The sequence below is a fragment of the Eucalyptus grandis genome, chromosome 5 (genome assembly GCF_016545825.1).
Source record: "Eucalyptus grandis isolate ANBG69807.140 chromosome 5, ASM1654582v1, whole genome shotgun sequence".
Lineage (NCBI taxonomy): Eukaryota > Viridiplantae > Streptophyta > Magnoliopsida > Myrtales > Myrtaceae > Eucalyptus > Eucalyptus grandis.
The window spans coordinates 50,945,352-50,968,801 of record NC_052616.1 but is presented as its reverse complement, the minus strand read 5'-3'; the positions used below and the strand labels follow the sequence as shown (position 1 = coordinate 50,968,801).

The following is a 23,450-nucleotide window of genomic DNA, read 5'->3' as shown; positions in this document are numbered from 1 at the left end:
GTTGTAAAGTTTTTACATTGAATGAACCATGACATCATAATTCTTTTTGAGATCCGCATGTGCATGACCAAATTTCAAAATGGAAGTTGACATCCTTCACTTTGTTAGCCTTTATAAATATTGTTTATTGGCGTTAAAAGAAAAGTCATATCCTCGCATTGCTGGTCTCTTGAACACATCAATGCATGTCAATCGCAATATGAACAAATAATATTTGATTACGTTATTTGGATTTAGTATTAATAAACGTTGATTCTTGCTTATAGGGAACGGACAAGATTGAGGCCATTGATTTGAGTAAAGACAACACAGCAGGCTCCGGCAAAACAACCAAGCAAGATGGCGACATTTACACAGCAAAACAATTCAAAAACTTGACAAATCTAAGATTCCTTTACATGAAAGGGACACATCTCCGTGGAGATTTTGAGGAATCAATGGAGGAGTTAAGATGGCTTCGATGGCCAAATTGTCCCATGAATTTTGAAGTAAACAATTTTCACATAGAGCAATTAGCTGTTATCGAATTGCCATTTGGCGAGATAAATGAGAAATGGGAAGGATGGAGTTTTTTCATGGTAAGAACTAAAGTTTTTTTCTTCTTCTCCCCTTTTATGCTTTCTTTTGAATCGTAATCACTCAAGACTCATCCCTCGACAATCATTTTTATTTTTATTTTTATTTTTTTACCAGATGGCAAACGAGCTCAAATATCTTGACCTTTCATATTGTGTATCCTTGAAAGATACGGACTTCCTCTCGGCTTTTAAGACGTTAGAGGTTCTCATCCTCAATGGGTGTAAGAGATCAAGCAAATCGAAGCTTCAATTGGAGACATGGAGGCCCTCCTTCGCTTGGAGCTGTGCGGGTGTGTGTGAGCCTCACGGTGCTTCCGGCGAGAAATAGGTAAATTAAAGGCACTAGAGCAACTCCTTCTACGAGATACTCGATCCCTTTCTGCATTACCAGATAGCATAGGATCTTTGGAGAACCTAGAGATTCTAGAGATTTCTCAAAGTCATATAAGAGAATTACCCAATAGTATTGGGAGGTTGAGAAAACTCCGAGAGCTACATGCTTGCTATTGCATAAATTTGAATGGGGAAATGGCAGAAAGCATGTGCAATCTTTCTTCCTTACGACACCTTGATTTTCTTTGCTGCTTCAAGCTCCAATCGCTGTCGGACCTTCCTTCTAGCTTAACAAATTTGGGCATCACCTGTCGAACCCGGAAATTGCCTAGGCTTTCCCACCTAACCCATCTCAAGGAACTACGAGTTTATTCCTGCAATTCTCTCGAGTGCATCCAAGTGCTTCCATCAACATGCTCCCAATCGACGGACCTTGAAGAATCGAAATCACCACAATCCCTTAACACGCCTTTCAAATTGGAAATCTTAAAAGTCAGGGGCTGTTATTCTATCAAAACAGTGGATGTTTCACAGTTTATCCATCTAATGATATTATACGTCGAACAGTGTCATAATCTACTTGAAGTTCAAGGTCTTGACAAATCGATATATTTGGAAAGCTTGACTGTCACATATTGCAATTCAATCGAACGGTTGGACCTTCGAAAGTTTGAGGATATGAAGAAATTGAATGTTGAAGGCTGTGACAAATTAGCTGAAATTCAAGACCTTGATAGGTCGGAGTATTTGGAAAGTTCCAAATTGTGCACTTCAACTGAAAGGCTAGACCTTCCAAAATGCAGGAGGCTGAAGGAAGTAAACACTAGACACTGCAAAAACTTAGCCAAAATTGAAGGCCTCGATGGGTTGGAGTATTTGGAAAGGCTAGATATCTACCAGTGCACTTTAATTGAAAGACTAGACCTTCCAAAATTCGGGAGGCTGAAGGAATTAGATGCCGAAGAATGCGAAAAATTAGTCGAAATTCAAGGCCTCGATGGGTTGGAGTATTTGGAAAGGCTAAATATCGAAGGGTGCACTTTAATTGAAAGGCTAGACCTTCCAAAATCTGGAAGGCTGAAGGAATTAAAACTTAAAGGCTGCGTAAACTTAGCCGAAATTCAAGGCCTCAATAGGTCAGAGTATTTGCAAATGCTACATATCCGTTGGTGCACTTCAATAGAAAGGCTAGACCTTCTAAAATTCAGGAGGCTGAAGGAATTAATTGCTGAAGGCTGCGAAAACTTAGCCGAAATTCAAGGTCTCGATAGGTCGGAGTATTTGGAGAGGCTAGACATCACATGGTGCACTTCAATGGGAAGGCTAGACCTTTCAAAATCCGGGAAGCTGAAGGAATTAAAAGTTGGAGGCTGCAAAAACTTAGTCGAAATTCAAGGTCTCGATAGGTCAGAGTATTTGGAAAGTCTAGATATCATAGGGTGTACTTCAATTGAAAGGCTAGACCTTCCAAAATCCGGGAGTCTAAAGAAATTAACAGCTGGAGGCTGCAAAAACTTAGCCGAAATTCAAGGCCTTGATAGGTCGGAGTTTTTGGAAAGACTAGATATCTCTAAGTGCACTTCAATTGGAAGGCTAGACCTTCCAAAATCTGGAAGCTTGAAGATATTAAATGCTTGTTCATGCAAGAAATTAGCCGAAATTCAAAGCCTCGAGAGGTTGGAGTACTTGGAAATATTGGATATCTCTAGGTGCACTTCAATTGAAAGGTTGCTCCTTCCAAAATCTAGGAGTCTGAAGAAATTAAAAGCTAGAGACTGCGAAAACTTGATTGAAATTCAAGGTCTCGATAGGTTGGAGTTTTTGGAAGAATTGAATATCATTGGATGCAAGTCGCTCAAAACAATTCCAGAATTATCTGGAATGCGGATTTATCGATATCATGAGATTACAGATGGCAAAACAAGAGCATTAGGATTAGACTATATGGATGACTCGGATGAGTGATATACTGAAATGATCCACATTTTCTAGTGAAGGTACATAAAGCAGGTAATTGACCTATGCTCTCTCGAGATCTACTGCCCAATTTTCATTTTTATTTCCTGCTTGCAATATCTTTCAATATTTATGTCATTATTATTTCCTAGTTGACAGTGTCACCATTGCTTTCTTACTTTCAAGGAATCCAAGGGAGATGTTTTGCTTATCATGCCGGTAATGGAAATAGATAAAAAGGCTTTCTAAGCGCATCATTTGTCATTAATCTTGGGGGTAAGATCCTTCATCATATGTAGAAAAATGAGGATTCTTGACGTTTGATTGGTTCTGGAATGCTGGAAGTACTGAGTAAAAACTGATATATACAGGTATTGGATAGCATGCTAAACGTCATTATGTAGGTCGAGAAATGCTGAGTGAAGAACCTATATGGCCATCCTTCTAATGTGAGGTTTTAGTTGGCTCTACACTCACCATGCAGTTCATGACTGCATATTTCTAAGGTACATTTAAGAGTGAATTTACGTTGCAAAAGGAGCATGTTGATAGGGCATCTCTTAGGATGCATACACTACTAACTTGGGATAAAATTAGTCTAACCATTGAGTTCGAACATTTTATCTCACAGAACTATCTGCATTAGTCGATTAAATTAATCGTGTCTGTCTAAAAATGCTAAATGTAAGAACAAGCTCTTCTCCTGGTGGTGTGGCCGTGTGTGAACTAGCAAAGAGGATAGAAGCAAAAGCATCGTGAATTATTTGGTTCAATTGAGAAAATTGCAATTCTAATTTTCTTCTAACTATGAATCCATGTTCATTTGTTTTGAATCCAGGATATACCTACTCATTTGGTTTGAATGCATGTTGACGTCTGTAGAGTTGGTAAAGCCATCTGTCATATACCTGAACTTTTGAGCCAAGCAAGACATTACTAGAATGTCTTTTGACATAATCAACTGTATTGTAAAATAATTCCTTATATTGTGCATAAACTCTTGTTAGTTCATCTACTTGCTGAAAAGTTAAACATAGGAAGCATCTGCATAAGTTTCCTAAGGAAACTTTTCGGTATCCTATATGCCATTTGAAAACTATCTTGCATTAATTCTACTGCATGAATAGAACATGGTGATAAGGAAAAGAATCATACTATGTCCCCCAAAAGCAAGCATCTCGAGTTGAATACACTCTGCTAATTTGATCAAAGCTTCTGTAGTTGATAATGTCATTTGCCCCATTAGTTGGATCCAAAGAGTTCAAAAAGAGCATCGAGTTTGACAAACAGAGACCTGCGAACTTCTTAGTATTATTATTAGTTCATTAATATTAGTTGCTAGATTGATTTCATCGACTCACTAGCAGGCCACTGGTTGATGTGAGTGCTGAAATATCCAAGAGAGTTTTCGCAAGGCACTTCTAAAAGGAAACAAAATCATCAAAGGATGAGGTGCTTGATGTATCTTAAACTTCTCCAGATTCTGACAATGCATCCTTGGAATGGTAAAGGGTGTTTGCATGTTGTCATCCTTCTGGGTACGCCAGTTAAAGTGTACATGAAAATAAAGAACTTGAATTGGAGGGGGTGTCATTTGTGCTAGATAGACTAGCTATGTCAGATGTAGAAGTGCTTGATGCTCGCATGGAGTTGGTAGGTTTAGGCCCTGTAGAATACTATTCTTAATGCTGCTAGGCATCTATATAGTTTTCCATAGATTTCTCATGCTGTTTCTCAAAATGTAACGCTTCTTTTGGCTCCTCTTCTTCCTCTTTCTTAATGATTGAGCATTTCCTGCTAGGAGATATTTAATATATACTAAATTGTAGAGTGTAGGTTGGAAGTTTCTCACATCTTGTGAAGAGGGGCTTTTTGTCGCATCATTTTGATTAATCAAGTTTGTTGGTGAGGGTTTAACTTACTTGTTAATAGGATATCTCAAGCTATGCTGCATACTTGTATGACAATCTGGTTGAGAGGGATGGAGTAAGGAATTGAAGAAAGTGCAGAGAGTAGGAGTGTAGAGGTTGCTGCATCCAAGTATCTTAAGTTCTTATATGACCTTATGGCTTGGTAATTCAAATTCATAAGAGCTTAGGATTAGCTACCTAGCCTTGGCGTTCTTGCTATCTATTTTCAAAGGGAAAAATTTAGAGCGGAGGCATTTTTTTCCGTAAACATCTGATCGCTTCACGCCTCATATTGTCTTCGGATTTGGATAACATGTTGTTGAGTGCACTATACTACTTGAGCCAACCCTTGAATGGTTTCTGTTGAGATCCTAAGTTTTAGATACTAGTACACTTGTGATCCTTACCCGAAGTAAGCTTTGATGGATTCACTCCACCTTGAGGTTCCAAAGTGGGCAACAAGATTTGTTTTTGGATTGAGATAATGGATTGGAGGCTGCCAAAAAAGTATAGATTCTTGTCGCTTTAGATGACCTACTAGCCCAAAGAATCTCATATCAAGTGACCGATATCCCTCTCAATTATCTTCTATTGTTATGAAGTTTTGCCTCACTTCACAAATTTTAATTAACATTTCCTGTTTACTTTTTTCGTTCTCTATCTTCCCTCTTCTTCTATTAATTCTATTGTGAAGAATTATTCTTTCTTTCTCAATCTGTCTGTTGCTTTTCTGGTTGTTTTTTTATGAAGCCACTTGTCTTTGCACATTCATTGTGTGTCGTCAATATTGGCTTCTTAATTATTCTCATCTACTCCAGGTAAACGTTTAACATCATTATGCTAAGGTCCTGATGGCAAGGTTGCTGTCTTCGGACTTAAAGATAGTGCAGTTTCACTGCATGATGTAGAAGTAAGTTTTCCATGCTATTATTGTAACGTTACCCTCATTACTTCTCAACCATAAATTCCTTCTGCAAGAATCCTTTATCATCATAATGTGTTCTTCTCTTATCTCTCTTGAGAAATATTCTGAATTGCTCAAAAGCTGCGCGATGCAATGCAAACATCAAGCTTGCTGAATGAACATTTAGCTGCTAATAGAGATGGCAATCCATGTTTACTGGCCATGTTTGGCAATGTCGAGTTAATACGGACTATTAGATAGGCCAATATGAGCAGGATAAGCTTAACAAATCTTATTAGATCATTGAACATGGCCCATTTGTTAAATAGGTCAGCAAATGAGAAGAGATGAATAGCCTTAATGAATTGTTTGTTACACATGTCATACATAAGTAATAGATTCAATAGATTTATACACTTTAGGACTTGAATCTAATTGATGTGCTGCATTCTCATGTCGGATAGGACTGATGTTGTCATTGATGATTGAAAATGCTTCAAATGTCAATGACAAATTTCTGCATAGCGTTTGCAGAGGTCGAGCTGATTGTGAGGATTTACACTCTAAGCGGATGGTGTCAATAGAAACCATCATCTATGACATGCTCATTTTCATCAAAATAATAGTTTATTTTGACTATTGAAACTCAAATATGTTCAGTTCAGTCAAATTAAAAGGTTGTGGTTTAGGTGACTTCTAAATGATAGAATTTGTATGTGCTTTAATTATGCTTGTGGGTTGAAAAGTTCATAGATAACTGCTTATGTCATTAAGCTATAGCTGTTTGGTCATGAGTACAATGGCTGCGAATTTGGTTGATGCTGTTACATTTCTTTCTTTGAGAATTCTACAAATTTATTAACCATCATCCATCTCATGGACTGCGTTTTACTTGGAAGAGGGTTTGTTTTTACATAATATATAATGAATGTTATCTTCCGATCTGGCTTTCTTTAATTAACTATGGATATGTGGTGTGCTACTTTTTATATGCTAGTGCTTGCAGTAGTTATACATGCTGTGTTATAATAGTTTCTAACAAGGGATAAATATTAAGCAAAACGAGAAACTGTTATGAGGCTTGAAGTCCTATGCGGCAGCTGTGTTGTGTCTCAACTGGGAGGAAGATGCCCAAATGAACAGAGTATGCATCTTTCAACTTAAAAGTTGATACGGCTTCTGGATCTTAATTCTTAATAGACAATATTTCATTCTTCATATCTTACGTGTTTTTTTCTAATGCTTTGTTTGCTGTTAAGTTTCAAACTAAAAATCTTATTTCACAGTCCAACAGCTTTGATATTTCCTACTCTGATATATCTTGTCAGGTTAGTAAGATGCCTGACCCTTATTATTGTCTTAGAGAAACAATGTAGAGAGTTAGAGAATTACTATAGTTTGGAGGATTTGGGGACACCGAATATTTGCGAAGGACACTTGTGAAGGAATTTCAACAGATGGAACACAGATATCAGCAAAAGAATTAGAAAGTTGAAACGTCGTAGAATCTTGTTTGTATAGAAGTTCTTACTTGACTGTGTTGTTTATGCTCTTTCATTTTAAATTCTTCACATTAATGCAATATCTAATTTTTCCATTCATAAATGTTCTTAAAAATGCCACCTCAAAGTGGGAAAATATGAACTATGGGAAAAATCATTGCCGTTATCTCGTTGTTTGAACCGATTGCTTTCCCCCTTCAAGTCTGGTCCTCATTGCTAATATGTGTATCAAATGTGAAATTCTAGATCTCTTTGTATGCATAACGAGCTTGAGTATGATTTCCGGCTCAAATTGGTTTATGTAAACATTGAATCCTTTAATTAAAAGCTTTTGCTTTTGGTTTTACCTAACTTATAAAATATATCAGCCGAGATATTCATTTCTCGTTTGGCTGATTCAGACGTCTTTTAATGGGGTTTGTCTGTAGATATTTCTATCCATATGCCTTTTACCATAAACTTGTACCTATATTTTTCATTTCCTTGCCTGTGTGGCCAGAAACTTGAGACTACAATGAGAGTAGCAGAGAAAGAAAAGGAAACCATTGGTGTTAGGGGTCGTCTTATGGAAGTTGTCCTCAACAATGGTTTTTCACTTTTCCTCTATTGAATAATCTAGTTTCGTATTTGATCTCAGGTTTGATCACTTGACAATGTACATGGAAGCTTTAGTTGGGTGATCTTATCAAATTGGGCTCTGTTTAGCTTAGTATCCTTGTGTTCTCTCATGTTTCCTGATTAGGAACTAATTTGATCATCACAATTTCAAGGAAACTGCCTAAATGCCTTTCTCTTCTATTTCAAAAAAGATACTTCGTAAGAATTAATTGCCGCTATTCCCTCTTACATCAGTTTCAGCATCCACCAGAAACATTCCCAATACACTGTCCTTCTACTGGGCATATGCCTTTAATATGAAATTGACATTATTATCTAGAGATCCACATGTGCAAAGTAGAAATGCTTTTTCACGCCAATCATTTCTCTGTATGGCTTTGTAGGATGACTTTGAATTTTCTTTGATACAACTTCTTGATCTTGATTCTTAACAGACAATATTTTATCTTCGTGTCTTACATGTTGTCTCAAATGCTCTGTTTGCAATTAAGTTTTAAACTTAGAATCTTATTTCACAGTCCAACAGCTAGTATGGGTTTATGGAAGATTTTCTAAATCATCAAAGGATCAGGAGCTCGATGTTTCTTGGACTTCTCCAACACTGACAATGTATCCTTCGAATGGTAAAGGATGTTTGCATATTGTCATCCTACATTGCCCTGATTATATTTAACATAAGCTTTGCAGAGCTCAAGTTGCCCATTAACTTAATAGGTTTCTGAAATACTGAAAATTTAGCCAAATCATTTGATATAATGGCCAATGAATCGGACGGTTGTATTTTAAGTCGGTATCATAGTTGATGCCTGTATGGAGGTCTATTGGAGTCTTTATTCAAAGAGTGTTGTTTGTGATTCAGATGTGGATCTTCATGCTAGAAGGAAGCAATTCGATGCTTGCCAGCTAAAGTTTGTGGGGTTGATAAGAGGTTCTTACTATGGGAAGCTGTTGTCAGAGTTGGCTTGGAACAGGTGTGTCCCCTGCAGTCGGATGTACTGGAATAAAAGTTTTCCAAGGCTGTGATCTTATTGCCGTTGAATTTGCTCTTAGAATGATGGAGGTTTTTGGCTGGGTCCGCCTCTTTTTGGGGTTCAGCTAATGTAACATGAAAATAAAAAAAGGTCAAAAAGTCAAAGAAAAAGAAAGAGGGGTTGTTCGTGGAGCGAAGACCCCGGGTGGGCGGGGCGGCCCCGGGGGGGGTTTGAAGATGGAGCCTAGACAGAGAGAGGTCCGAGTTTCCGGCCTCCAGTCCGTGCTCTCCGTCGAAGGCGGCTCCGATTCGGAGCACGATTCGTCGAGCCGGTCGGGAACAGAGGAGCTCGTGATCGTGCGTGGCCTCGGGGAGGCGTAATCGGCTGTCGAACGAGGGACGTGGGGAAGGGCTTGAGGTAGAATGTCTTGGTCTTCAAGCTTTCTACTAGGGTTTTCGAGATCTACCCTCCACTAGCTCTCTGTACACCCCCCCCTCGCTGCTTGCTCCAGCAGCTGGTGGGGCTGCGTTTTCGGTTGCTTCCGGAGCTTTTTCAGCTATGGAGACTAACGAAGGGTCGCGGCACGTGCTTCCCTTTCAGCTTCAGTTCGACAAGCCGCTGGCTTCTCAGGTTCGGCTCCCGTTTCGGCCTTCTTTCGTGACCTAATAATGGGCGGGTTGATTCGATTTGTTTTCCTCTTCGGTTTTGTGGTTTGTGCTCGATTTCTTCCGATTGGCAGGTGAAGATGGGGTGAGTGGAATCCGGAGAAGGATTTGCTGGCGGCGAAGGTGGGTGCTTCTTCGCTTCAATTGGCAAAGGCTGTGGACAATCTCTCTTAGGTAATTGCTTCAGCTCGAGAAAGTTCTCTTTTTAGTTTATTCAGTATGTTCGTTTCTTCGACGATGGCTTGGTGTGCGTGCCCTTTGAGTCATCAGCCTTGTTGTTGTTTTTTATGAAATCACTTTTCTTTTCACATTCCGTTGTATGTCGTTATACTAGATTATCTTAACTATTCTAATGTACTCTAGGTGAATGTATAACTTCATTATGCTGGTGTCCTGTTGGCAAAGTTGTTGCCTTGGGACTAGAAGATGGTACAGTTTCACGTTGAAGTAAGTTTGCTATGTTATTACTTTAACATTACCCTCTCAACTTCTCAATTAGAAATCTTCCTGCAACAATCCTTCATCATCAGAATGTGTTCTTATCTAATCTCTCTTCGGAAAGATTCTGAATTGCTCAAAAGCCGCATGATGCATTGCAAACAGAAGCTTGCTCAACAAACATTTAGCTGCTAATAGAGATGGCAATCCATGTTTATTGGTCCTGTCTCCCAATGTCAAATTAACAGTGGACTGCTAGATAGGTCATTCTGAGCATAGAAACTTAACAGATCTTGTCCGAACACTCTTTCCGAACACTCTTTCCGAACATGCCCCCTTTGTTAAATAGATCAACAACAGCATGAGATGAATAACCCTTTTAACTAATAAAGTGAATTTTTCGTTCCAATCCAAACATGACCGACACAGCATGAGTAACTTGCTAAAATACATGCAATATGCATATAATGTTATATAATTTTTAAAAAAGAATAGCTGTAAGCTTACAAAATCCTAGGTTTAGATGATATCTTGTATCTTATATATTCCCATTTAACTAATTAAAGTGAATGGTTCATTCCAATCCAAACATTACCAACACAGCATGAATAACTTGTACAATACATGCAATATGCATATAATGTCATATAATCTTTAAAAAGAATAGCTGTAAGCTTACAAAATCCTAGGTTTAGATGATATCTTGTATCTTATATAATTCCCATTTAACTAATTAAAGTGAATGGTTTATTCCAATCCAAACATGACCAACACAGCATGAATAACTTGCCCGATACGTACAATATGCATATCTTCATCAATGTCAGGTAATTTTTAAAAAGAATAGCCGTAAACTTACAAAGTCCTTGGTTTAGATGATATCTTGCATCTTATATATACCCATTTAACTAATTAGATTGAATGGTTCATTCCTATCCAATGATGACTGAGACAGCATATAGAAGCAGTCATCCATGACATGCTCATTTTCATCAAATTGATAGTTTCTTTCTATTATTTAAAGTGACATATGTCCAGTTCAGTCATATTAGGAAGGTAATAGTTCGGGTGACTCCTAAATGATAGAATTTGTGTGTGCCTCGATTATGCTTGTGGGTGGAAAAGTTCGTAGATTACCAGTTATGTCATTAAGCCAGCTGTTTGGTCATGGGTACAATTGCTCAGAACTTGGCTGATGCTGCTGCCATAAAGTTTCTTTGCAATGCCTACCAATTTACTAATCATTATCCATTTCATGGATTATGTTTTGCTCTGAAGAGCTTATTTTTACATATAAATGTTATCTTACTAATCTAGCCGTCTTTATGGAACCATGGATATGCATTGTGCTGCTTTTTTATGCTATTGCTTGCTGCAGTTAATTGTACTGTGGTATATTTATTTCTAACGCGGTATAATTATTAAGCAGAATGGAAACTGTTAAGAAGATTGAAGTCCCATGTGGCAGTTCTGTGGTGTGTCTCAATTTGGAGGAGGATGCCCAAGTGAATAGAGTATGCATCTTTCAACTTAAAAAATTCATCTGACTCGATCTTGATTCTTAACAGACAATATTTTATTGTTCATACCTTTCATGTTCTATCTAATGCTTTGTTTGCAGTTAAGTAGTTATTTTAGTCTGGTTTACTAAGATATTTCTTTTCTCAAACTTAGAATTATTCAACAGCTTTAATATGGGTTTATGGAAGGTTTTTTGAAAACTTATGTTTGGTGTCAGCTGTGAGTTGTTAATTTACTGATTGTTGACTTGACTCCTTAACTTTAATCTCTTGTTATATTTATCTTCTTCTTCTTCTTCTTCTTCTTTTTCCCCCCAATTGGATAGATAATAATCCATTTTTTAGTAGGACACTTCTGGCAACTCTCTGACATTTGAAGATCGCACTACTCAATTTCTTCCATCCAGCTCCAAGAGTTCCTCGCATGCCGGGCGTAGCACCTGGAAACTGGTTTAACTGACGATGGTCAAGATTCATTCGTAGAGCTCTCAAATTCTTCCAAGCAATGTTTGAATATGCTTTGCAGTCGAGATAAAGATGGGGCTTTGTGCTTTAGTATATTTGGTGTCTTTCCAATCAGAAATGTTGTAAGCCTTCTGTCTGTTCAGATCAAACATTTAGCTATATATTCTATTAGATTCAGTCAACGACTACTTCTTTCCTTTCTTGCTTCCATAGAGCAATCTTTTTAATAAATGGATCTGATTGCAGAAATCAGTATTGCCTGAAAGTAATGGGCTGGTTAATTAAATAACTATACTAGGTGAAGTTATTCTTGTAAAGTTCTAGATTTCACTTCTGTTGGTCACTTCAGAGATGACACCTCCGACTTTGATATAGCACAATTATCCAAAGCTTTTGTTGTTTGCCCTGAGTGCTCCTTCTACCTATACTGCAGTTGAAGCACCTAAAAGTTTGGTGTTTTTCTGGGTTAGTCTGCTGTACAGACTTTCTGCTTTTGTTTTAGACTTTTGAGTTTCTGCTCTTTTTAGGGAGATTGAGAGAACCTATACGACCGTTGGTTGGGGAAAGTGTTCTGTGAGTTTGTATGCTTGTGTATAGGTAGTTCTCTGTGTGTGTGTGCAGCTACTAGAAGATTTAGAATTTTAGGAACTCTTCTGAACTTTCCTGCACGTTTGGGTTTGGTACTGTTTCAACGTGAAAACATGATGAACTTCTCTCTACAAACATTTGATTAGTCTAGAAACGTGTGCTGGAGAATTGTTCTAATCAGTATCATTTTAGTTCCTATCAGTTGTCTCTTTAGTTTCATGGAGCAAGTCCTTATAATTCCTTGTTGGGACTCTCCCAAATGGACTCCGTTGGGCCCATTGCGTATCACCAGATCTATAAGTGTGGAATATGGTTTCCCAATTGGGAGGTTTTTTCAGATCTATGTACAAGTTTGTGAATTGTCAAATGATGATTTGATCACAATGTCTTGACTACAGGTAATTTTCACTTTAAGATGAGATATTTAGATGGAAAATTGAACATGATTGGTAGGAAATCATTTGTTATGAAAATTGATGTAGCTCATTTAGTTCAATGTTGAGTTTATGGGTTGTCCTTTTTCTTTTCTTTTTTTATTGAAAAGATGCCAGTGGCACAACTTCTAAGTTTCTTGCTCCATAAAAGCTCCAATAACCCAAAGATAATTCAGTGCAAGTGTCACAGGCCGAAAGAAGGTCGACTCCCGGGGACGACCATGACTCGACCGTGGTAGACTTCCTGTGCTCGCTTGGATTCCCATCAAGACTTGTCCTAGAGATTTCCAAGGGCGGACATCACCGTCATTATGCCTGATTCTAGAAGTCTCCTTTCATTAATGTCGGTAGCTAGTAGTTAAACATTTATGTCGGTAGTTGAGACGGTGCGATCTCATCCGCCGGTTAAATTCTAGATCAATGGTTGTAACCCGAGGCCCTCGACTATAAGAAATGGTGTCATTCCTCATTTGTAAGCATCCACTACTTCCGCAATACAAAGACTTCTTTTCAGAGCTCTTCTCTCTAGATACTTTCTCTCTCTACGATCCGGGTAAGGCGAGCAATTGAGCGTTCGATCGAGTAAGGCTTGGCGGGTAAGGCGAGCGATTGAGCGTTTGATCGAGCAAGGCTTGGCTTGGGTGCTTTGGCGATCCAATTCAATCCTAAATTGCCCGAGTCGCCGCGCGGTCACGATCCCAATCGATTGGCCCATGACACAAGCATAGAAAACTGTCCAAACCATTCTTGTCCATCAACTTCCTCCCTATTGAGCAACTTGTAGTGAGACACTACTAGTAAGATTGCATCTATGCTAGAACCAGCCGTGGCAAAGACTCGAGAGATTTTGATTGGTGTCTTCCACTGGTCTTGACGTTAATGACCATCTTCTTCAGCAAGGGTGCATCTCTCGGTAAAAGCAGCATTGGCATGGCGAGCTTACATTCGTGGCTCTAAGAAGAACGGGTTGCGAACCCAGCAATCTCCACGCTCTTGCCGAGCCAAGGACGTGAAGTTTTGCAGTGTGCGAAATTCCTCTGCATTGCAGATATGGGGAATGGGCAGATTAAACATGGCCTACATATTTATTAGTGATCCATCCAAAAGAATGATGAGGATAAAAAGAGACATGAATGACGCTCGTGGCTTGACTCTAGAGTGATCATGTACATTAAAATTTGATGTGCAATCATCACAAATTTGGGGGAAAAAGAAAGGCGCATGGAAAGGGGCTGGATTTTGGGCAGTGATGGCAAATGACTCAGTTAAGAGTATTTCTATCTGGTCGAGTGCCTGGAGGTTAGTTGGTGATGGCAAATGGCTTGGCCACGTTTGAGTTTGCCCCCATCATCTTGACATGTTGAGCATGTGTGAATGTTCGCTCTTGTGAGATGTCGATTTGAATAATTCATTAGCATATATATATAAAATTCAAAAGTGAATGGGGACGATCACATTGCTTTCTTCCAAATTACAATTTCAACAACTAGATCCACCACCACATTTGCATTGATGTGATGTCTCACTAGTCCTCCCATTAGGCCACTTTGTTTTGTTGGGGTGTGCGACGAGATTACTATTGAACACTTGGACCTGGATTAAACAATACCATTTCTTAGACAAACTTGAACACATCATATTTTATATGACATTATTTATAGATTACATTGAGGCTTCTTTTGTTTCGCAAAAAGATGAATGTTGGAAAATACCTTCTTAAAAATGATTACTCGTATTGTTTGAAATAATCGACTAAAGAAGTACATCTCCATTATCTAGCACAATGGAAATCTTTTTGCATTTGTTTATTTTTGTAATTGTACGGGTGATTATTTTTTGAAAAACATCTTTCAAATCATTCGCTTTCCATGAAGGATTTTGGCTGGCAATTCAATGCATGTCACTTTTCCGAAATTGATCTCAGCTTTTTCTTTTCAACCGGAAATCGAGTGCGATCGACATGTATCCCACTCGCCGGTAGCACACAAGCGTACATGCGGCCTATGTGTAGTCCGAACATCAAAACATGAATAGGTGGACCACTTGATTTGCGCTTAACTTATACATTTTCCTCTCTTTTTTTCTAATCAACCACGACGCTCGTTAGCCTGCATGAGTGCATCATTTTTGTTACCCGTCTAATCAAAATTATCGTTCGCAACCCCAAAAAAAAAAAATTGTAAAAAGTAATAGGATTTCATTAGAGAAATGCCTAAAAACTTATTAAGCAACTATGCCAAGAAAATTTACGATTTTTTTCAATTGGCTTCTTTTCTCATTCATTTTTTCATCTTCTTTCTTCTTCGTTTTTTGCGTTGTTGCGCTGTTCCGTTTGGAGTTTTTTTTTTCTTTTTGTTCTTTTGTTCATTTTGAGAATTTTTGGGATTTTATTTCTGGATAATTTGTAAAGCAATTAACAAAAGTTCATATCAGGCATAAGCAATGCCAAAAAAGGAACTCTGTGATTACATAATACCGTAACAATTTCAAAGAACAAACAATATTGTGTGGTTTCAGGAGATTACTGACCATTGCTCCAACCAATCATTGCCATATCAAGGATTTACAAACTTTCTTCCACCAGAACAACGAAGATTATAACAAAGTCTAGTATTTTTTAAACTAGTCGGTAAACAATCACACGCATTCTAAAGAACTCACGACCCATTTGACCCGACAAAATGGAAGATACGAAATAGAGAAATTGAACGGAAAAATAAAATGAAATCGATAGGGGAGTAGAGTCAAACGAGAGTTTATTTGTTTCGTATATGGTCGTGACTGTGAAAATTAACCTACTAATTAAGAATATTCTTTACCAAAAGAAAAATAATCAAAAGATTCATATTCCAATGTGAAACATGGCCTTAAAATAAGTAAAAGAGAGGGAAAAAGAAAAGGATTTTTCAATTTTCAAAAACAAAAACAAAAGAAAAAGAAAAAGAAAAGATCCGCCCCCTGCCCCCTTCCTCCGACTATCAAACCGAGCGTAACAGCTCTGTACCAGCTCTGTTCCAACAGCATGCTCTTCTGTTTCAGCTTCAAGTTCCATGGACCGTTTTGGCTTCTTAGGTTCGGCTCTCTTTCGGACCTTCTTTCCGTGACCTCCTAATGGGCGGTGGCAATTCGATTGTTTTCCGATTTGGTTTTGTGAGGTTGTTGCTCAATTTCCTCCGATTGGCAAGTGAGGATGATGGAGTGGAATCTGGAGGAGGATTTGTTCCCGACTGTTTAAGGCCTGTAGTTTCCGTCTCCATAGAAACTGTTTACGATTTTTTTTTTTTGACATAATGTTTGTTAAGTGAAAATGATATATGTCATTAGGATGAAAATTGTGAGAATATGCTTGGGTTACGTCACATTCCAAAAACAGCATTTTTTTTTTGGTAAGAGATAATAATATAAAGAGGAAATGTCAAAAGTACAAAAAAAACACGGCACCAAAAACTTGCACTAAAGATGAAAAACCATAATGAGTGGAAGTATCTCATGATGTAAAACACAAGGTAACGCCTAAAAGAAGGCAAACAACAAACAAGATAGGCACGGCATGAACAACCGGCAAAGAAACAAACACCTCAGCGAAGGAGGAGAGACGTCGACTCTAGAACACTAGAGCACTAGAGCACTAGCATTTCCTTGAAGCATTGATTGAAACGAGGGGATTACGGGTCTCTCGAGAAGATAATGGGATCGATGCCCCAACTCCTTTGCAACCTTCTGTTTCTGAAGCTATCCTCAACGTTTCTGAAGGTGCTAGCTTTATCCCTAACCACCTTAAGAAGATGGTTCTTCATAGCCGAGACGGTAAGGGGTTGTTCTCTGAATAGTTAGCTATTCCTATTTTTCCAAATAATGTGACAAAGAGCCCCAAGGGAAAAGCGAGCAATGCATTTAAAGAAGTCTTTATCCTTCAAGAAAGAGGTGGCCCACCGGAGATTCCCTAAGACCTGTTTCGCCAAGGCAGATTGCATCTCGTCGCCCAAAAGAAAGCAACACTGACCATGACAGAGCAATCAAAAAACAAATGATCTATAGAATCAGGCAACCCATTGCAGAACGCGCAGGATCCTCTCTCTATTCTACCATGAGCCAATAACAAAGATTGTGTGGGTAATTTGCGCTTTGCCATAAGCCAAAGGTTAAGCTGATACCTTTCCAAAAATAGCCTTAGTTATTCCAAATCTCCATGTTTGCATTTGGAATGAGAATACTAAAAAGTCATCTTCAGTTTGTGATTTTGATTATGAGAATAGTTTTCCTTTTTATTCATCAGCTGCTTTCATAGTGTTACTAAACGCATTTTTTGGCCTATTTTAATTCTCAAATTGAAATTAGAACGGACTTTTGAAAAATCTTTGTTAGCCAAATGCCTCCCTAGATTATCAATCTATTCCTGTCTGCAGAAAAAAAAATGAACTTCATCAAGTTGCTCAACAGGCTTTGGACATAGAATATTTACTTCATGTCATCCAGACATCATTATCAGTCATGTATAAGTAGTGGGCTGATGCCATTAACATATTTCATGAGGAAGTTTGATATGCTACAAAACCTTGTTAGTGACCGTGGGAAGTGGTACTGTTAATACAAAGCAATAGATGGCGTTTCATTGTTCTTCATTTAACTATTTTCGTTTGCTTATCTAGGTCTTGACTCTTCTCCTCAGGAGGAATTTTTTAGTCTTCTCGATGGTGCTAGTGCTAGTACTAGTCCTGCAGTCCATTAGTTTTCTCTGGGTGAAGTGGTATGGCTGATTTTTTAAGCTCTGATGATGCTGTAGGACTCTGGCTTTTTTGGTTGGCTTTTATAATCTTAGTTTACTAGATTGTTCAGTGATAGCGTATGAAGCGTGTACCAAAAGTTGTTTGTGATGCTGAAAAAGAACTTCAGTTGGTTGTCCTCAATCATTTGTAGGTGCACATTATTACTTTTGCATTTGGTCTTTTTCCCAAATAATTAATTTTCACGCATCTCAGATTACAGTCTTGGTAGTGATTAGATAGAGATAGGAATCTGTTACTATAAGTTATGCTTTGCACATCTTGAGACATGCCATATTTTTCAGAAAATCTTGATGTTGATTCTTCATACGAACATATCGTATGCAATGATATGAATTACCAACATTAAGTGGCTAGAAAGGGTGAAGTAAAATCTGATTTGAGTGTGATTCAACAAGTTGGCAATCTCTCCTATAAGCGCATAACATAAATTGTAGGTCATTAATCATTGGTTTGAACTTGAACTTGATCTAAGTTTGAGCTTCAAGTGTACAGTACATGGATATTTGGATATGGAATGTTTACACATTCACATTAATTAGCAGGTGTAGAGATATGTTCTCAACTTAAAAGGAAAGCTTATTTCCTGCTTTGATCTAAGCATTTATCACCTCATAATTGCGAGAGTTAATTTTTGTACCAAAGAATCATATTCAACTCTTTCTACCTACTGATATTACTATTAAAGCCTGAGGGATGTTAGACTTATTTATATTGCCAAATTCCACTCATTGAACTCAATGTAATAAGTGAAACTCTTTTTTTGTGTGTTATGTTTGCAGTCAGCAAGCTAAGGATGAGAATGAAAACTCAGATATTCGAAGAAAATGAGTAGAAAACTAACTGGTAGGTGCTCGGATGACAGTGAATCGAGCCTACATGGATCTAATCTGTGATGCTTAACCACGGTTATGAGAGCCTCTGTTCGCAATCGCTTGTTTATTACTTAGACGTGAGAATTGATTATTTTTTATTATTATTTTTTATCATACCTTTAGATCGCGATTTTTGATATACCACCTCTTTTTGGCAGAATGATAATGAGGATGTTAAGTCCTAGTATTGAAATTGGTTTTACCATGTCAAATGCCAGATAGATTCATATTAGGTGTTTGTGACCTACTTACGCATTATACTTGCAGTTTTCCTCCCTACTATTGCTCCTTTTTAGGTAGTGTGCCAGTAGCTCGTTGGATCCAAAGTTCCTCTCAAACTTTTTCAATCTTGACTTTCAGTAGTAGTGGCACCCTTTTGTCATGATGACGTTACTCGCAAAAGGAATTACAATTGTGAGTTAGTAGTGTTTTTGCCCATGTGGATGATGGTTATGCTGATTAGCACAAAATCATATGTGAGAAGTTGATGTCGGTAATTGAAACTATATGGTTATATAACGTGTTGGAATAAAGGGTAATTGGAACAACTTAAAATCCTCATAAAAGTGCTAAGTTTCATTTTATAGATTATATAGTTCACTTGTAGGGTACCAAGGGGGTGCAACCCACATACAAAAGGAGCCCAAAAAACTAAAGCCATATGCAAAACCAATCCCAAAACCAAAAGGGAGCTCAAATACCAGATAAATCATTGACTAATCAACCAAGGCATTTACATCCATATGCAAGTTTACACTATACCAAAAGTGTGACTTTAAGCCAAATTTCAATAAAATAGAATGGAAGATTTCTTTCCATCAAAAGCTCTCTTGTTCCGCTCCTTCCAAATCAGCCAAAATAAACAGGGGAATTGAGTTAATCCTACTTGTTGTGCTATAAACAAATGCCCTGCCATGCCCAAAGTTCTTGCTCAATAAAACCTTTGATAACCAAAGATAACATGGTGCCAGCATAGGAGTCCAAGAACAATGCAGGAGGAGATGCTGCACAGACTCTGCCTCCTTTTGCTGATGAAACACTTGTTAACCGGTATTTTGTCTCATTTGTAAAGTAAGGATTTGTTCCTAGGTTGCTTCCCAAGCAAAAAGAAAACTCTAATTGAAATTCTCACTTTCCAAATCGATTCCTGAGGGAAATCCTCTTCTACCACGAATCTCCCCATCGAGCAGCTTGTAGCAAGACTTTACAAGAAGGGTTCCACCTCTTCAGTTGTTCCACACAAAAGTATCCTTAAAAGCAACAGAAATCTTTAAATTATGCAAAACATAAAAGAAGGTAGGCAAAAGCTTCGAACTCCTAATCTTGGTTTTGGCTCACGAACTCAATATCCCAAATGATCATTTCATTGTTTAAATCATAACAATCTGCTACCAAAGCTTCCTTGTTCCTTGACATTTCATCCAAAAGCTTACTCATACAACACCAATAAGTGAGAATCAAATTCCATTGCTTGGGAGTGTAAGTTTTGTAGTAAATGCGCACCAATTGCAATAAGATTCTTACAATTGAGAATCTCAGGGAACGGAATTTGATTTTTCATAGAATAGTATTGTGTGAAACCATTTGAGGGAAAATATTGATCATCTCTTTCTTCTTTCTGACTTCGCTCCCAAGCTTTTACAATGGAATACTGACAATAACACATTGTTTTGTTGATATCGTCATGCTTTTGAAGGAGCAAAAAAGAGAAATTGCACGACTTTTTTGTATCTTTGCTTCCCATGCCTTGCATAACTTGGGGTTTCCACCTTTTCAATTTTCACATGCTACCCCGAAGGAATGCAATCTTACTTGTTTCAAAATATTGGTAGGATCCTATGGAATTCTTGAGCTTGTGGCATGTTTGTAGTATTTGCCTTAGGGATTGATAAAAATTTTGTTCCTAGGAATAAAAATCTATTTTTTTGTTCCTAGAAATAGATTTAGATTATAATCAAGAAGTAGAAAAAATTACTTCTTGTTCCCGAAAATAATTTTTAGAATCAGTTCTTATTTTTTTTTATTTTCTTTTCTTCTCTTCCCCTTTCTTCTTCTTCCTTTTGGCCAGTCACCGGCCCCGGCTATGGTTGGCGACCTTGCCGGAGTGTTGCTAGCTCCCAATGACACCGAGCCACAATGAGGCTCGTCGGCTAGAGCCTCACCGTGGTTGGGCGAGGCTCGGCCTCGCGGAGCCATCGCCAGGCGATTGAGCCTCGCACAACCACATTGAGGCTTAGCCTCGCTAGGCTAGGGTGAGGTCAACCTTGCGCGTCCTGAGCGAGGCTCGATCTCACCTAGATCTGGCGAGGCCAAGGCTTGCTTAGGCCAGGTGAGCCTCCAGCGATCAACTATAGAGAAGGAGGAAGAAGAAGAGAAAAAGCAAAGGAAAAAAGAAAAAAAGAAAAATATAATGAAAGTATTAAAAATTAAAAAAACAAAAGAATTTAAAAACCTTACAAAATGCATTTCTATTTCAGAATTGAAATTTCGATATAGTTATCAAATACGTTAACTTTGCTCAAAATTGTTTTTAATATAATTAAATAAAAATCATTTTCAAATAAAAATTATTCCCGAAAACAATCGTTATCAAATATGTCCTTAAATTCTCATTTCATTTCTAGTAAATAATAAAGAGGAACGACTTAAATGAGCTTCAAAACAAAGAACATCCAAAAGTGATTGTGGGGGACTTGAAAGTTGAAACCCAGTTCCGAAATAGATGCTAGCGTAGTTGGGCTTTAACGATCCAAGTATTTAGGTCTTTCAGTCCATGGGTGAAGCATAAAGGAGGTAGTGAAGATGGCACGGCCCGGTTTTCTTTCACAATCTCGTTGACTTCCCAAGGGGCAGGATCTAACCCCAAAACCATCTGAACTGCTGTGAGGCGGTCAGATTCTGTAGTAGATACGCGTGCCCCTCTTTTCTTTTTCCCACTTCGCAGCAAACTACAGAGCCTCACAAATTGCTTGGGTTTCCGCGTGGAAAGCTGATTGGAGTTTCACCGCTCGAGCGAAGCCACCAAACAGTACACCGTGGGCGTCCCTGCATACTTCAGCCACAGATCCGTCGTTTGTTGCAGCTTTGAAAGCTCTGTCAACGTTTATCTTCACCCATCCCAGATCCGGCGGTTTCCATTACACGGTTATGTCTTTTGCTGTGCTGGTGTGTCGCTTCTGCAGTGGGATCTGATCTTTGAAGTTTTCTTCATCGCAAGCATATCGGCTACAACTCCCTGCGGATCTGGCGTTTTTGCTCGAAATACGGCGTCATTCCTCTCTTTCCAGATGAACCAGAGAGCTTCGCTCACTATTTCGGGTTCGGGGGCTTGAGGAAGGTTGCTTTCATACTCCATAAACCACCGATCCATGCTTGTTAGTCCTGTACTTCGCATTTGTACCCATAGTCGTTGATCCGACCATATTCCTTTTGTCCAGGGGCAGAGCAGGAACAAGTGTTCTGCTGTTTCTGGAGTCACTTTACGTAGGGAGAGCACATCGTCTTAGGTAAGACTCTCCTCTTGGCTAAATTTTCTTTGGTGGGTAGGGCATTTTGACAAAGGTTCCACATGAACACCCTGATTTTGGGGAGGGATCGTAAATTCTAGATTTTGCTCCATAATGCTTTGGGTTTTTGGTATGAGGATAACACTCCACAATTTCAATTAGTGACATTTTAGTATGGATTGTTGGTATATAAATAGCATTGATAATTCTTTTAGCTTGCATTGTTACAAGTGGATATCAGGATAAGCTTCTTTCTATTGTAAAATGGAGTAATTATAAAATCGATCACCCCTAATTTACGATACCATATTAGCAATCCTCTTTTAATTTTGGTTTTTTTTTTTTTTTTTTCATTACTGTGCATCGAAACTTGCTCACATGTTATCTTCTTCCTAGGTAGGATTGCCTTGGATTCTCCACTGCATTGAAACTTCCACCACACGAAGGCAACGCTTGAATTTTATTGGTGTGTGCCAACTCGTTGGATTAGATAAATCAAACCAATAAAAAAATATATGTATGATAAAGAAAAGCAAAAGCAAAAAGGCGTTTAGATTTATTTATGAGATTTGAAGGAGAAATTAAGGTTTGACCCCAAAAAAAAAAAGAAGGGAAAATTATGGTAGAATGAGAACCAAAAAGACATTCTTCTCATTGTGCTTGGGTACAAAATAAATAAATAAATATATATATATATAGCAATTTGATAATATTTATGATCATCGACACACGTAAACAACATAGTTTTTTTTAGGATACGTGATTGTTATAATACAATATTTCAGTATTAAAATGAAGATTATCGGTTTGATAGTATAATAATATTCACAAGGCTCAAAGTAAGAAGGGGCAAATTCCATATGGGATTATGACCAAAAAAATTCCAAAGTGGGATCAAGAGTTGATATATAATTAACAAAAATACCTTCTCTTATGGAAAATAAATGTACAAAAGAAAACAATAGTTCAATGGTGCAAGTAGTGGAGTGGACTAAGCAGGGGATGGTCACTGTCCTGACACTTTGATGTTTTTATCTATTCGGAGCATTTGTTTGGAAAATATTGGACTGGAGGAATCTCTCTCTCTCTCTCTCACCTTTCATCTTGTCCTGCAAATCCATGTCGCAGTCTCGTCATAAGTCTCTCTACACTTTTCATCTTCCGAACAAATCTGCGGCTTTATGTGTATTGATATTTTAGCAGATCACAATAGAAGAGGCAAGAAGGCATTCCTGTTTTTTGAGGGGCATTCTAGTTTTTTTTCTCCGTTAGGGCTTGAAAGCTGAACTCAGTGGCAGAGTCAGAGACCGAAATGCATCATCGCATTAAGAGGAGGAAAACTAATGCGAGTGGAAATGCAGAGGATGTTGATACCGGTGTATCTGGTTTGATGACCGTGTCTT

The 23,450-nt window shown here is 38.1% G+C and overlaps 1 protein-coding gene and 1 long non-coding RNA gene across 26 annotated transcripts; both read left to right on the top strand.

Moving 5' to 3' along the window:
- Positions 1–883: 883 nt before the first annotated feature.
- Positions 884–13,378, top strand: LOC104445196. 25 transcript variants are annotated; one of them, XR_005551295.1, is made up of 10 exons: positions 884–2,921; positions 3,054–3,143; positions 3,239–3,373; positions 4,235–4,372; positions 5,596–6,825; positions 8,320–8,424; positions 8,661–8,772; positions 11,305–11,389; positions 11,741–11,982; positions 13,073–13,378. XR_005551295.1 is itself a non-coding variant. In XM_039312895.1 (4 exons), the coding sequence occupies exons 1-4, from the start codon at positions 8,409–8,411 to the stop codon at positions 11,849–11,851; spliced, it is 321 nt and encodes a 106-aa protein (XP_039168829.1). In that variant the 5' UTR covers positions 7,440–8,408; the 3' UTR covers positions 11,852–12,243. The 25 variants fall into 25 exon arrangements, 1 of the variants encoding a protein (XP_039168829.1); XR_005551303.1 differs by lacking the exon at positions 13,073–13,378 and having other exon boundaries at positions 4,235–4,319; positions 5,596–5,687; positions 6,739–6,825; positions 11,741–12,243; XR_005551298.1 differs by lacking the exon at positions 13,073–13,378 and having other exon boundaries at positions 5,596–5,687; positions 6,739–6,825; positions 11,741–12,243.
- A 7,979-nt stretch (positions 13,379–21,357) lies between these two features.
- On the top strand, positions 21,358–23,449 carry LOC104435832. The gene is made up of 3 exons (XR_005551341.1): positions 21,358–21,878; positions 21,979–22,047; positions 23,251–23,449. It is a non-coding gene; the product is annotated as an uncharacterized LOC104435832 (long non-coding RNA).
- Position 23,450: the final 1 nt, after the last annotated feature.

What these genes read in the sequence shown, in the direction of transcription:
- LOC104445196 (XM_039312895.1), top strand. An exon ending in TCAGAGTTGGCTTGGAACAG is followed by an intron (nt 8,773 to 11,304) that starts GTGTGTCCCCTG and finishes ATTATTAAGCAG; the next exon opens with AATGGAAACTGTTAAGAAGA. An exon ending in AGGATGCCCAAGTGAATAGA is followed by an intron (nt 11,390 to 11,743) that starts GTATGCATCTTT and finishes ATTTTTTAGTAG; the next exon opens with GACACTTCTGGCAACTCTCT.